This window comes from Microchirus variegatus (assembly GCF_963457635.1).
Source record: "Microchirus variegatus genome assembly, chromosome: 16".
NCBI lineage: Eukaryota > Metazoa > Chordata > Actinopteri > Pleuronectiformes > Soleidae > Microchirus > Microchirus variegatus.
The window spans coordinates 9,694,589-9,709,365 of record NC_139817.1 but is presented as its reverse complement, the minus strand read 5'-3'; the positions used below and the strand labels follow the sequence as shown (position 1 = coordinate 9,709,365).

At 39.6% G+C, this 14,777-nt stretch overlaps 1 protein-coding gene across 1 annotated transcript in view; it reads left to right on the top strand.

Moving 5' to 3' along the window:
- Window positions 1–14,777, top strand: part of pnpla7a (patatin-like phospholipase domain containing 7a) — a 46,541-nt gene that overhangs the window by 3,723 nt on the left and 28,041 nt on the right. Inside the window, exons 10-33 of the mRNA XM_083902986.1 lie at window positions 83–211; window positions 374–454; window positions 1,168–1,297; window positions 1,380–1,451; window positions 1,829–1,905; window positions 2,025–2,180; window positions 2,424–2,501; window positions 3,072–3,277; window positions 4,067–4,198; window positions 4,389–4,512; window positions 6,045–6,158; window positions 6,484–6,550; window positions 6,722–6,871; window positions 7,128–7,191; window positions 7,416–7,584; window positions 9,879–10,061; window positions 10,200–10,318; window positions 10,444–10,600; window positions 12,006–12,122; window positions 12,306–12,375; window positions 12,694–12,810; window positions 12,943–13,091; window positions 13,253–13,405; window positions 13,581–13,700. Coding sequence (XP_083759112.1) covers window positions 83–211; window positions 374–454; window positions 1,168–1,297; window positions 1,380–1,451; window positions 1,829–1,905; window positions 2,025–2,180; window positions 2,424–2,501; window positions 3,072–3,277; window positions 4,067–4,198; window positions 4,389–4,512; window positions 6,045–6,158; window positions 6,484–6,550; window positions 6,722–6,871; window positions 7,128–7,191; window positions 7,416–7,584; window positions 9,879–10,061; window positions 10,200–10,318; window positions 10,444–10,600; window positions 12,006–12,122; window positions 12,306–12,375; window positions 12,694–12,810; window positions 12,943–13,091; window positions 13,253–13,405; window positions 13,581–13,700 — 2,934 coding nt within the window. The remainder of the gene's footprint in view (window positions 1–82; window positions 212–373; window positions 455–1,167; window positions 1,298–1,379; window positions 1,452–1,828; window positions 1,906–2,024; window positions 2,181–2,423; window positions 2,502–3,071; window positions 3,278–4,066; window positions 4,199–4,388; window positions 4,513–6,044; window positions 6,159–6,483; window positions 6,551–6,721; window positions 6,872–7,127; window positions 7,192–7,415; window positions 7,585–9,878; window positions 10,062–10,199; window positions 10,319–10,443; window positions 10,601–12,005; window positions 12,123–12,305; window positions 12,376–12,693; window positions 12,811–12,942; window positions 13,092–13,252; window positions 13,406–13,580; window positions 13,701–14,777) is intronic.

Genomic DNA, 14,777 nt, shown 5'->3' with positions numbered 1-14,777 from the left:
TAAGGGTGTGGTGACTATTGACTACTATTGCTCTTTGCTTGCTTTAAAAAACAATTAATTATGTATTCATTGCCTTCTCCAGGGTTATCCAGCTCCATATAAGACAGTCTCGGCACGGGCTGCAACACATTCCACCATTTTACGCTTACCTGCATCGGCCTTTGAATCCGTTTTTAAGAAATACCCAGAGACACTTGTGCGCGTCATACAGGTAACAGATACTGTAAAAGACCAGTAATGCAGTGTTTTCAATTTACAAATTACTACACACACCTAAATCAAACACCATCATTTCTTATTTGGATGTAAGCACAGTGTGATTTTATATATTCTGTTCTGTTTACTTCAGTGTTTGACTCTGTGTCTTTTGCAGATCATCATGGTGCGCCTCCAAAGAGTCACCTTCTTGGCGTTACATAACTATCTGGGTCTAACAACTGAGCTCTTCAATCCGGTAGGAGGGTCAGACAGAGAGGTTGGCATTGTATCTCCAAGCACCAGCGGTTATGAATCCGCACATAAACAAGCACAAGCACAAGAACACACACACATAATGGGTCACACACGCGCAAGCCAATTTCACACAACATTAAGCACAGCATCATAACTCAGTCCTTCATAACACTCAGTGAAAATTAATAAAAATGATTACAACTCCTCAGGAGAACCAGCAGCCTTCAAAACCCTGTCTCTCACTCTGGGATTATTTTCCAATTATGTCCTTTGTCATCAAAATAGTTTAAGTAAAAATGAAATACTATAAAGGTTAATATGAAATGTACGGCTGAAACTAACAATTAGTTTCATTATCTATAAATCTTTTGATTATTTTCTTGAATAATCAGATAATTGTTGATGTCTTGTTTCACAGGGATAACGTCCTCAATGTATTGTCTACAAAATAAAGAGTGTTCAATTCACTCTACAGGCGAAAAAACTCATACACGTATTCACATTTAATAGGCTTAAATTGGAAAACTATCACAGATTTGTTATTACAAGTACATAACGTTGGAAAACAGAATTCAAAATAAAATCAAACCAATTACATCTTTTCCAAATATTTAACCATGCACTACAGAGATCTGATCGTAATCTCTGACTTTCTGTACTGTTAGTCTTACAAACTGAAACGCTGACACGATTGTTCTTTTGCCCAATTGACAGGACAGCCTGGCTGTGGCCTTAACCAATATAAACAGTGTTATGGGGGAGACAAACACTGGGAAGAATCCTCGTCGTCTTCACTTTCAGGATGATTTACCAGCCGGGACCACGGACAGCTCTACAGAGACAGGTCACACAATCACACACAGTTGTAATTTTGCTTAAAACTGTTATTTGTGTTCTATAACTTATATTATTTTTGGATTAAACAGAGGGTGGAAAAGACAGTCCTTCAAACAGCTACAGGAAGTTGCGTTCTCTCTCGATGCCTCTCGAGTGCACAGGTAGGTCACCGTCTTGGAACAGAAGCCACTGCTAAATGTCTTATGACTGTACTAATTTCCCTTGTGTCATCATCAGAAGGTCACAATGATAAGTTTGAATCAAAATTTCCTTCACAGCCTAGCAAAGAAATGTACTCATACACACAAACATGCCGTCAGCATCTGCACAGATGATGATGATGATGATTTTATTATCAAATAAACATGATGTCCATGTGTATATGAATACACAAGATACATTTAGGATGCATTGTAATGCTGGGTGTGAACAGTCCTACTTAAGGCTGTCTGCATATGAGAGATCATTGAGAACGGATGTTAATACCAAGTCTGAATGAAGCCACAATCAGACTGATTCATAGTCCTCCCCTTTACAGGTAATGACCTGAACATGGCCTGTGAAAGAGCTCGAGTCACGATGGACGAGTCTCCATCCGTCCCCGTCAACCTTAAGGTAAAAATCCTCCACCATCACACTGTGTTGCATTGAATCAAGTGTGAACACCATATCCCAGTATCCTCTGGGGCTTATGCTGCCTCTTGTCTCATACAGCTTGTCTTATTTTTTTTTAGTCTAGTCTGAAGAAGACTGTGACAATGCTGCACACGCCCTCTGAAGTGTTTCACTACACAGACAGTGGGGGGCACTCTGACGCCATCCACCTCAGTAAGAGCAGCACTATCCTCCAGGCTGCTAAGAAGGACCTGCTGGGAATCATCCAGCTGCAGGTGGGCGGATGATCGCAGAAAATTAAAATCCACTGGCAGAAATATGTTGGAGATTATCATTCTGTAAACAAAGACATGTTCATTTTGCCTGTACAGCATGTTGCACTCTGACATATTGTGTGGTAGGGATCTGATGGTAGATTTACACAAGCAAAGTTCTATTTAACACAGATATTCTGAGTAGTTTGGATATTTTGTGCTACAATCTCTAATACTAAGTGAAAAGCTGTGTTTCTTTTGCAGGATCCGACTCTGCTCGAGGGCAGAGTGACACTCCATCATGTCAAAGCTGGTTCTGTGGTGGCTCGGCAGGGAGACCAGGTTAGAACCACACGTTTTTATTTAAAAAATTGTAATATTCAAAGTGAGTGTTGTCCGTTTTTGCTTTAAGTTTCGGTTATTTTAATGCAGGTGGTCCATAAGAGGTCATATAAATAAACACATTTTTTGTCTTGTAATTAAGCTTCAAATAACTGTAAAACATTAATGACTAAATTTTATACCGAAAAATCTTTCATTCATTCTTTTGATATTAATGTATTATTATGAGTAATTTATGAATAATAATACAGAGCCCTTGTTTTGTGGTCCAAATACACTGGACCATTATTCAAGGTTTCAAAATGTTCCTATTGATTTGGCATCAATTCAGTATTCAATATCCAAAAATATATATATTTTTTTCAACTGTGTTGGAAACCATGACACCCTCATCCACTTGTTGGACCATGCCCTAAACTCATATATAATTAAAGCTTTAAGCTTTCGGCCTTAAAGTAGTTTGTTCTGTAAAACCAGAAACTTCTTACTGATGATTTGTTCACATTTAAAAGAAACAGAAGAAAAAAACTTACACTAAGTCTTTGGATCATTCTCTCCTCGATGCTTTAGGAGGTGAGCATCCAGTTTGTGATTTCTGGCCTGCTCCATGTTTACCAACGGATGATTGACCGCGAAGAGGAGACGCGTCTGTTTGTCACACACCCTGGTGAACTCGTTAGTCAACTGGCGGTTCTGACCGGGGAGCCACTCATATTCACTGTCCGAGCTCAGCGAGACTGCAGCTTCCTCTCCATCTCCAAGACCCACTTCTATGAGTCAGTCACACAGACATATATGCACACACATGCATAGACTGTAGACTTAAGTTGCAGTACGTAGCTTTTTGTTGTCGTCAATGTTATTATTCTTGCCTCTATTTGTTCTACATGAACAGAAACAGTGCCACAACATTATTTGTATGCTGTGTCTTTATCTGAAAACTGGTTCTGTCAAGCACTGTCAGACCTGAATGAGGGAGCATTTATGTGTATACAGCAGCAGACCAGGGGAGGGAAAGAAGTCTGTCAAACTGCTGAAAGACTGGGATCTTTGAGCAGTTGATTTCACTTCTTTGTGTTTTCAGTGATAAACCTGTTTGCAGCCATCATGCTTTACTAGTTTGCCTCCTTTGGTCCTGATATAAAATGAATCACTTCCTGTGTGGAGTGCTGAGATGTCACTGAGTAACATGAGATTGAAACACACCACTATACTGAAAAACACACAGTCGTGTGGAGCTGATTGACAGGGGCTCTGTCTCAGTGTAGTGTTTCATGCTTGTCTACTCGATCTGACGTTCCATTCCAATAGCAGTGGTTTCTCACCATGTCTCATAACCTCAAGCAAATTTCCTATGGTTATTGTCTTCTTCATTGTGTCTTTCACCAAAACGAGAGAAATTTAGTGGACTCAGAGTAGGCCTCAACCGCATTGACAATGGTTTGAATGTAACTGACGTTTAGGTTTAAAAGTTATGCATTACATTTTTTTAAACAGATTTATGCATCAAACAAAAAAAACTAAGATAGATATTCAGATTTCTTTAACTTATGTTTCTCCTGCAGGATAATGCGTGTGGAGCCAAAGGTAGTGCTGAATGTTGCCCATACAGTGGTGAGGAGAATGTCATCTTTTGTCAGACAAATAGACTTCGCTCTCGACTGGATGGCTGTGGAAGCTGGCAGGGCTGTCTACAGGTATTTTGCTGGTGACTTTGTAGATTTGGGAGGGGGGGGGGGACAACTTTTAAAACACTGTTGCTGTCACATGGGAACAGTCACTTTATTTAATATCCAAAGTGGCAGCAACTAAAATCATAAATCAGCTTTTGGGTCATAAGCTTGTTTACAGATGTGAAATGGATTTTATGTTATCAATATTTTTCAGGCAGGGGGAGAAATCAGACAGCACTTTCATAGTACTGAGCGGTCGACTGCGCTCTGTAATCATGAAGGAGGATGGCAAGAAGGAGCTGATAGGAGAATATGGACGCGGTGACCTGATTGGAGTGGTAAGGACCATGACATGGTGGGAGAGTAGGTTCTAAATATGTGTGTCTGGTATATTTTTTACGTCTATTATCTTCATAAATATTAATGACTGTATATCGGCATAATAACTGAAGTTTTTCTTTCAGTTTTATTCTATTTGAATTTACATAATGAAAGTCTCTTTACATTAATAGCAGTTAATCTTCACGTTCATAGATATTCACTCTTTGTTGATGAAACAGATGCTGTCAGATTGTTCTTCCAAAGCATAACCAATAGACTACTGCCACTTCCACTACCAACACACCTTACTGCTAAAAGTTAAATTATCCCTACAACTATATTAATCCCTTAATCTGTGCTATCCATAAGCATATAAATGTGGGGAAAACGATGGACAACACCCTTGAACTCTGATAATGAAGCACATTAATTTGAACTCGGATGATAGTTTGCACATTCCTTCCTTCATTTATTTATTTATTTATTTATTCATTCATTCATTCATTCATTCAGCAAAGGCACTTTACCTCAGGCTATCCAGACAAATCCTAACATTTACTCAGTATGCACCAGCATCCCTATGCTGAGTGGAAGTGTAGGTGTGCAATCTGCAGTGGACCAGCTGTTTCACATCTGGTTTGTCTTGATCAAATCTTTGTTAAAAGGAATTATGTTTCCAATACATGGAGTATATCTCGCAATACCAGATTTGAATGGGTTAAACTGTAAAAAAAAAAAAAATCTAATTTAGGTATCAGTGCCAGTTTTTTTCCCACTTTCTCATTGGCTGGTGTGGCTGGATTCTGCTGTGATGCTTCTAATAAGTCCTGGCTTGATGGATGCTATGGTTACTGTTACCTGGAGAAGCGAACTTGCACTGCAGCTGCTGTGATGGTGGGAATAAATGTTAAAGAGGTGGTTAACATGCAGAGACATATTTAGATCTTTGTTTGACGTCAAGTGTGAATGATGAGATGGAGAGATCTTTATTTATAGCTTCCCTCTTCTTCCCCTCCCCCCTTGGATTTAACACTGAAACTTTTTAAATGACAAAACAAGGCTCACATTAGATTCATACAGTATTTGTGTGTTCATCCAAGATTGAGCTGGTAGTACCTGGGTTTGTACAGGTGCTTGAAATCATTGTTTAATATTGTATTTTTAAAGTTTGAAAAGTGTTTTTTGGTTAAAAATGTTCATAAATTTAAGCTGTATTTTGTCTGAGTAGGTTGCTTTAGGACGGAGAAAGTGAAATATGTTGTAAAAAAATTAAAACCGCTCAACCTTTTAAGCTACTCACAGACACGTGACACATTTGTGTATGTTTTCCTTTCATTACTGTTAAGAATATGAATTTAATTAAAATAATCTACCATAGCCATAACAAGCTGAAAAAGCTTGAATATGAATATTACAAATACATAGGAAGTGCTTTAATTTGACCTAAGAGAAGAACCCTTAATTACTTATATTACATATTTCTCAGGTTTCATCCTCTTTGTTTTCAGATCAAAACAAACATGTGATGTACCCCTTGTTGTTGTTGCAGGTGGAAGCACTGACCCATCAGAATCGAGCCACCACGGTGCACGCTGTGCGTGACTCTGAGCTGGCCAAGCTACCAGAGGGAGCACTCAGCTCCATCAAGAGGAAATTTCCACAGGCAAGTTTATTTTTGAAAAGAGAAAGTCTATGTAGTTATTTTCCTACAGCTCGAGTTGAATCAATCAATCAATCAAATTTTATTTATAAAGCCCACAGTTTACAAAACGAAGTTTGTCTCACGGGACTTCACAGGGTTGATTGAATGAACCTTGCTCTTAAAAATCAACAGTTGGTCCAGGACCAGCTGAAGACTAATTATTCAGTCTTGGTTCCAGAGCTGTTTCTGCTTTATTTTGCTGGACAAAAATGACATTTTAAAGGAAGTATTGTGGTCTACATGAGAAATTACACACGGCTGCTTCTGAAATGTTTGTGCATCTCAGGTCGTCACCAGATTGATCCACTTACTTGGGCAGAAGATCCTCCAGCAGGTCAATGGTCCTCTGACAGGTGTGTGCAGTGGGACTATTATGTTTGATCTTGGCTTTCCCTGTTGTGACAGCTGCGCACATGTTGTGTTTTCTCACACTTACCGTAGCTTAGGCTTCTCCCACAGGTTTTGGTGTGTGTATCACAGCTTGTTGTTGAAGTAGAGATTGACTAATTTACACTGTCGTCCAGCTCGCAGCCTGGCTCTCCACACCCCAGGCAGTAAATGGGATGCAGGGAACCAAGCATCCAATCTGTCAACTGTGACGGTCCTGCCTGTATCGGAGGAGGTACCACTCACTGCCTTCACCCTCGAGCTGCAGCATGCACTACTTGCAATAGGTAAAATTAAATTAAGATGAATTAATTTATCAATTATATATATTAGTTGTCAGGTCTGTGCTTGGACTCGTCCCAAGAATGTTAAATGTCCTATAACATTTAACTTGAGACCTTTTAATAGGAAGAGGGACAAATCATTTTTGTATGTTTCTTGCTATGCTTGTATTTTTTTTTTTTTTAAATAAGTAGCAGCACCTTAAGACAAATGGATTGCATTGAGTGTTTGTCACCAAGTGTTGCTGTGTTTGACATACAGGCCCCACTCTCCTGCTGACCAGTGATATTATCAAACAGCGACTTGGAGCTGCAGCTCTAGACAGGTACGTTTAGAAGTGATAGTCTTAAACAAACATTTTAAAATCCTCTCTATTCCTCTTTCCTACTGTTGTCAGGAGCATTTTATGTTTTCTTTGGGCTTTCTTACTGACTCACTGATTTTATTCAATTGAAGTACACTTTATTGGCACAGGAGGGAAATGGATCTACTGTGTGCTGCCAGTGAGGCAGTGCTGTCTTTCATTAATAAACTCGTCTCTCTCTTCAGTGTCCATGAGTATCGCCTGTCCAGCTGGCTGGGCCAACAGGAAGACATCCATCGTATAGTTCTTTACCAGACGGACTACACGTTGACCCCATGGACGCAGCGGTGCATACGCCAGGCCGACTGCATCATCATTGTGGGAGTAGGGGAACAGGACCCTGCTGTTGGGGAGGTGAGGAGTAAAGGGAGGTTGAAAGGAGAAATGAGTGTTGAATTATTGACAGGTCACCAATCCATAATTGGCTCACAAGTCCTGAATTTGATTAGGTTAAGAGATGCATCTCTGAATATTAAACACTGACTAATCTTTCCTCTAAAAAAGACAGAAAGTTTCTAATCCTAATTTGACTTCTTTTTTTTTTTGTGTGTCTGATAAATTAGTAAAACCCCAAATATATTGATTATTATTAATTAAAACCAAAGCTGCAAATCATCCATTTTGAGAAGAAGTGAATGTTTCACATATTTGTTTTCATAAACTACAGACAGAATGAATTTGGGGACGTTCTTGAATTTTGTTGTTGTCAACCTAGGCTGTTGTTATCATTTCGAATTCAAGTCTCGGTGATCTCATCAAAGTCTGTGGATCAATAAGCATGCAGTATCCTGTAAGACAGTGGTCTAACAGTGCTTGTGATTGGCTGCCTCGCAGTGTGCAGGAAGTGATGATCAGAGAAGAGGAAGACAGAGTTTCATGTGAGTGTCGTGATTTGAGAAGCCGGTGCTTGTTTGTTGAATGAGAGAAGTCGAGAAGATCTTGAGTTAACGGATTTGTATTTTGTATGGAAAAATTCATAGTTATCAGATTCCAGATACAATACAATATTATAAAATGTTAAACCAATACCCAGACCTATTTTCAACAAATCCCAGGAAATTACCAAAACCAAAAATGCTGTAGTCCGTCTGTCAATCTGATTTTTCATTCCCCTTCTTTGCCAAGACCACTCGTACCTGCTTAGACCATTGTTATTCTTTTGGTGTCCATGAGTTTGGTGATGATCTGATGGGGTCGAGATAGTGAATGAGTTAAGAAAAAAAAAAAGAAGAAGAAAAAGCGGCAGCACTTGAGTATTGTTTGTGTGCTGAAGGAACATGTCACCCAGTGCAACTCAACAGTGAAAATCTATGGCACAAAGAAAAAATACAGAAGAGAATTGTTATGTAGTGAAATATTGGAATTTCCAGAGAAATCCTCATAGATATTAGTGTATTATCCATCTGCAGTTGTGTTACTAAGCATGAATTTGAATGTCTTTTGTGATATTAAGGCCATTTTCCTCTTGAATGTTGCTCATACCCCCCGAGGTCAACCGACATAATGGTCATACTGGCGGTTAATGGTTCATATTTGACCTTCGGGAATAGGAAAAATGAACAAAGACTGATGGATGCGGCGAAAGAGTGGCGGGGTCGGAGAGAAGGGGAGTTCATGTCCAGATGATGGAGGACAGGTAATTGCCTTTATGTGGAAAAATGGCCATAGAGGGAAGACAGGAATGTGAGCCCGTGCTGTATAATGGGAGACGGTGGGAGAAATGGAAAGAGGGATCAATATTAGGCCAGGCATAGAATGATTCATTGCATAGGGGTGATTTTTTTTTTATCACACACCCACACCCTCTCTCACCATGCACAGTAGCTCGACACCTTTGGCAGATGTCATGCTCATAGATCTGACCTTGCTCTTAGTCTATTCATTCTTTTTCTTATTAAACTGCTCATTTAAGGACATACGATAAAACTGCCTCAACTGGGAAATTGCACCTGTAAAATTAAATGGACTATTACAAATGTCTTTAAAATTAGGGCCACATAGCACTCTTTTTGCCTTTGCAGCAAGAAGACCTGAGTTCACGACCCGGTTGGAACAAGGGCATGAAGTTTACATGTTCTCCCCATGTGTTTTCTCTAGGTTCCCTGCCACAGTTCAAAAACATGCATTTGGCAAATTGGACACTTTGAATTGACTTTGGGTTTAAGTGCGAGAGTGCATGGTTGTTTGTTTCTATGTGGTACTGTGAAGGACTGGTGACCTGTCCAGGGTGTACCCCGCCTTTCACCTTATGTCAGCTGCAATTTGGCCCACGACCCTCGTTGGTGGATAAAGTGGTATAAGATGGATGGCATTTAAAATTAATCTTCTTGTCCATCCTGTTTTGCTGTTATTGCGCATCATTCTAGAGGTTAGCTGTTCAGATAGTTACAGTAGTAAAACTGAACTGACTTTGTGACTTGATCCTTGATTCCTCCCTGAATTTATTACAAAGGCTAAACCTGAAATTTTAATCACATATCTCTACAAGTGCTGATATTGTGCTCACTTTGACCCAGAGTAATGCAGGTATTCACACATTGTTTCCAGGCCTAGTGCTTCAAATTATCTTGATTCCTTCTATTCAACTACTGCACAATAGCCTCCCTGAAGAAAAGTAAGAAAAATCTGTGCTCATGCCTTTGCTCTAGCTGGAGCGTATGTTGGAAGGAAGCGCAGTTCGAGCCCAGAAGCAGCTGGTGCTGTTGCACAGAGAAGACGGCCCCCCACCCAAAGGAACTGTGGACTGGCTGAACATGCGAAGTTGGATCTCCAGACACCTCCACCTCTCCTGTCCCCGAAGGGTGTTCTCTAAGAGGAGTCTGCCCAAACTGGTACAGATTTTTTTATTTCTCTTATTTTTCACCTCCTGTCTGATCCCATATGTATCTCTTTATCTTTGGTATTGTCATATTTTTGTATATTCTGCTCTTCTTCACCCTCTCTTCTGACATTCATTTCCCCTTTTTCAGTTGGAGTTGTATCAACGTGTGTTTGAGAAGCCAGCAGACCGCCACTCTGACTTCTCCCGTTTGGCTCGAGTCCTCACAGGAAATGCTATTGCCCTTATTCTGGGAGGAGGAGGAGCCAGGTAATCCTCTCTTTGTTATCTTAGCCAGTCTTTCTTTCTAAATTCACATGTGTAATTGTGTACATAATGTTATAAATATATGTACATTGAAAACTGCATGTTAATTTTTGCACCTTACGGCTCAGGGGTTGTTCCCAAGTGGGAATAATGCGAGCTCTCTGTGAAGCTGGCATCCCAGTGGACCTCATTGGTGGTGTTTCCATTGGTTCCCTGATGGGGGCGCTATATTCTGAGGACCGCAGCCACAGCCGCATGAGGATGAGGGCCAGAGAGTGGGCAATGGTGAGAGTGGCAAAGCAGATGAGAGCAATTTGTTGTCTGTCTTAATTTGGCATGATGTTCCTTTCTCCTTACTGTTATGTGTTTTTCCCACTATATTAGTCACGATGAAATATAAATGTCTGAAAGCTACTGTAGGATGATGGTGACTCACAGTCACATCTTAAGGATGTTGCATAAAGTCATGCAGCTGTCAGTGGAGTTTGGACTGACAACCCACACGTGTTTTCTCCTTATATGGCCTTTTCTAATTATCTCTAAACATCCATCCAAATAATTGTGACCAAAAAAGATCAGTATTCTGTTATTGAAGAGGAGGACCTGAGTTCAAGTACCCCTTGTGTCTCTTGGAAAGGACAATTTTCCAATTTGGTCTTTCCACAGGCAGCCTGTCTTTGTGAAAATATTTTTAACATCAAATGTTTTTTCATTCTAACACAGTTTAGACTTAAATTCAGCTCCAAAATGAACTGTACTGGTTAACCTTGAGAGGAATGTTAGTGTGGACTATACATCGGTGGATGATTTACATATTAAACACGTGTGCAGGACCTTTTCAGCTGTGATATGACGTTCATATCACTTTTTTTTTTTTTAAATACTGTGACCATCCATGATGGTTAATTTGACACACCTGCTGTCTCCATGTCTGCAGACAGAGCAGGTGTACTATCTGTCCTCCCACAGTTTACTCAGTCCCTCCTCTTCTGGCTCTGCCCTTGGCCGTGAATTCTCCTTGTAGATGCAGCTGGCTAGGTTGCTGCTGCTTTAATACCAAATTATAAGAGCCACTGTTGCAGTAAAACATGGTTGTATTTTAAATGATTTGAGCTGAGACAAATTACTTTAGTGCTTTTAGGTCCAAATTGACTTAAAGGAGTTGAAAAGCATACAAAAAGGTATGGTTCAGGAAGAGTTGTACTTAGCGTCTTAATGGGCCATTTATACAGCAGGCATTTTGACAGGGAAATCACGGGTATAAATAAACAAAAATAATTAATGGCGGTGCTTCATTTAGCTTCCTTAGTAGTCATTTTGAGCTGACTTACATGAACTGAACATAGCCTAATATGATCAGTGACACCTGTGTCTTTTGTGGTAAAACACAAAATGGGTGCTGTGTAAAGGGCCTGTTAATCGTGGATTTGTTCTGAGCCTAACAAAATAAACTATTTCTAATTCCCTTTTGAAAGCCAGATAAGCTTCCATCTTGTATTCTAGTGAAGTTGCCAGGTGTTAGAATTAAGATATTTCTGAGGAACAGTTCATACAGCAGACCATCTGTCAACCCGGGTTATGTCACGATAGTAATATAGTGTAAAACAAAACAAAAAAACAGAGGCAAAAATATCAAGGAAAAAGACAATTTTTTAACCTTTATTTTTTTTATTTTTGTCTTTGCTTGCAGGAAATGACATCAGTGTTTAAGAAGGTTCTTGACTTAACATACCCAGTCACCTCCATGTTTTCGGGGGCTGCCTTCAACTCCAGCATCAGCAATGTCTTCAAGAGTAAACAGATTGAGGTGAGTGAGATGATATTAAACGAAGAAGAGAGCACATTGCACACTGACCTATCATTGTCCTATCACTGACCTTTCAGTTCCTCGTGATACAGAAAATTCTGGTGGTAATGCAGGATACACAAAGTGTTTCAAGAGCTTACATTATTTTGTTGATTTGTTTTCATGTAACCTTTTTGTATTCAGGACCTTTGGATCCCATATTTCAATATCACAACCGACATCACTGCCTCAACAATGAGAGTGCACACTGACGGTAGGAACAGTGTTCTTCCTCTTATGTATATATCTTTTTTAATGGGTCTTTAACTTTAACTAAAAAAAATGTTATACCTGAAATTAAATTAATATATTGTTGCGCCTCTACAGTACCTCGGTCAACATAAACATATTTGTTTTTAGTTAGGACTGTAGTATCCATGTTCCCGGTAGATTTTACATATAGCACCTTTAAGTGGAATCTAGCTGCCCTTCATATAGTTTCAGTTCATGTGTTTAATTTTCTGTTGCTTTCACTTTAAGACATAGCATTCACTTGAGATAATACTTAAGAGTTGACTGTTTATTTTTTGAGGCTCCCTGTGGCGATACGTCCGTGCCAGCATGTCCCTTTCTGGATATCTGCCTCCCCTCTGTGACCCCAAAGATGGACACCTACTGATGGACGGAGGCTACATCAACAACTTGCCTGGTTTGTTTCACTTCTTGTACTTAATAACCTCACTTTGTCTCGTCTAGTGTCTATTTTATATTTAAATGTTTAATTTTTCCAAAGAAAACTTTCCCTTTTTTTTTGTCACTTTTGCGCCTCGTCTTCTCTCAGCTGATGTGGCTCGCTCCATGGGGGCCAAAGTGGTGATAGCTATTGACGTGGGCAGCCGAGATGAAACCAACCTCACTAATTATGGCGACTCGCTCTCAGGCTGGTGGCTGCTATGGAAACGTCTCAACCCCCTGGCTGAGAAAGTAAAGGTAATGGATTGATTAAAAATAAAGACACAACATACTGCGCAGGGATGTGTTTAAAAATAAATGAGTTCTATGAATAACAATGATGATGATATCTTGGGAGGTGTTTTTATTTTCCTTTTAAATCAATGATACATATGTTCATCTCATCACTCGTGTCTCAGGTGTTGAATATGGCAGAGATTCAGACACGGCTGGCCTACGTGTGTTGTGTGAGGCAGTTGGAGTCTGTGAAGAACAGCGACTACTGCGAGTATATAAGACCTCCAATTGACCGATACCGTACACTGGAGTTTGGGAAGTTTGATGAAATTGCTGTGAGTCTCAGAAAGTGTTGTTTTGTGACTCGTTTCTATTTTAATTTCTACTCATTTGCAAGCTATACTCTCTCCCAACTCTTAGTTTAGCCCCTTCATGAATTATTGTTAAAACACTAATTTCACCGACTTCCACTAAGTATTCTGAATATTGCATTTTGTCTTGGTGATGTAGGAGGTGGGTTACCAGCATGGCAAGACTGTGTTTGACGTTTGGAGACGCAGTGGAGTGGTGGAGACGATGTTGAAAGACTGGCACCAGGAGGAGTTCCACAACACTCAGTGCAAGAACCATGTAAGATTGAAAAGAGAAACACCCCATGATGTTTTCTGATAGAAAACAAGAGTTGTCAATCAGTATTACTTTAGATTCTGATCACAACTTTCACCCTTTTTATCAGCAAGAAATTAAATAAAAACAAAAAAATAATGCAGGAAAAAAATCCATTAATTCAGTCAACAGTAGTAGTACCCTATTATGCCAAATAAGCATAAGACTAATGTTATAAAATAAGCAAGCACCAGACATCTTCACACATTTCTTCATGATGCATCTTCTCATCGGGATTCTGCGACCACATGGTTACACTACACTGGCTTTATTTTTCTCTCTCTGTTATTGTGTCAATATTACATACTGATCGTCTGCTGCAGTGCATCATGTTTTAGGTTTTGAATGAAGCTACTGTTAAAGTAATAACATCAGCACTATCAATCAGTCTGCAGTTTTAAGTAGAGAGAAATAGATTTGCCTGATACCAAATGTGCCCCTAGCAATGTCAAAGCACAGCAACAATGTAAAGAGAATGAAGGGAAGAAAAGTAGGATTCATACTCAAAGGCATCACGACAAAAGCCCCAAAGCAAAAAACAAGCAAATGCACCGAAACAACACCAGAGTGAAGGCTAAAGCCACGGTGACGGTTGTAGATTTGAAACAATACAGCACAAGACTGTTGTATAAATAAATTCCCATTCTTTAAAACAATAGCCCTCCCACACAGACGGTTAATGAGTCTATTTTCAGATGCCATCGGAGGGTGCAACTCTCTAGGGAAATAATGCATCTCTTCACATGATGGATGTTTCACAGCGCAGTATGTTCAACAGTGTTGCACAAAATGCAGATCAAAACTGGTGGCAGTGAGTTTTTGTTCCAAAATGACTTCCAATTTAAAGTGACAAACAGTAGCACTGTATTTGGTCCCTTCACTAAAGGCACATTTAACTTTAAAATCACTTAATTGTGATCGGATGTGAAAGGAGAATAATCTGCATGAGAAAGAGTCTGCATCAAAGCGCTCACTGATTTCCTCTCCGTTTCCTGCAATTAGTACAAAATTTTGTACGACATGCTAACCTATGATGTTTTT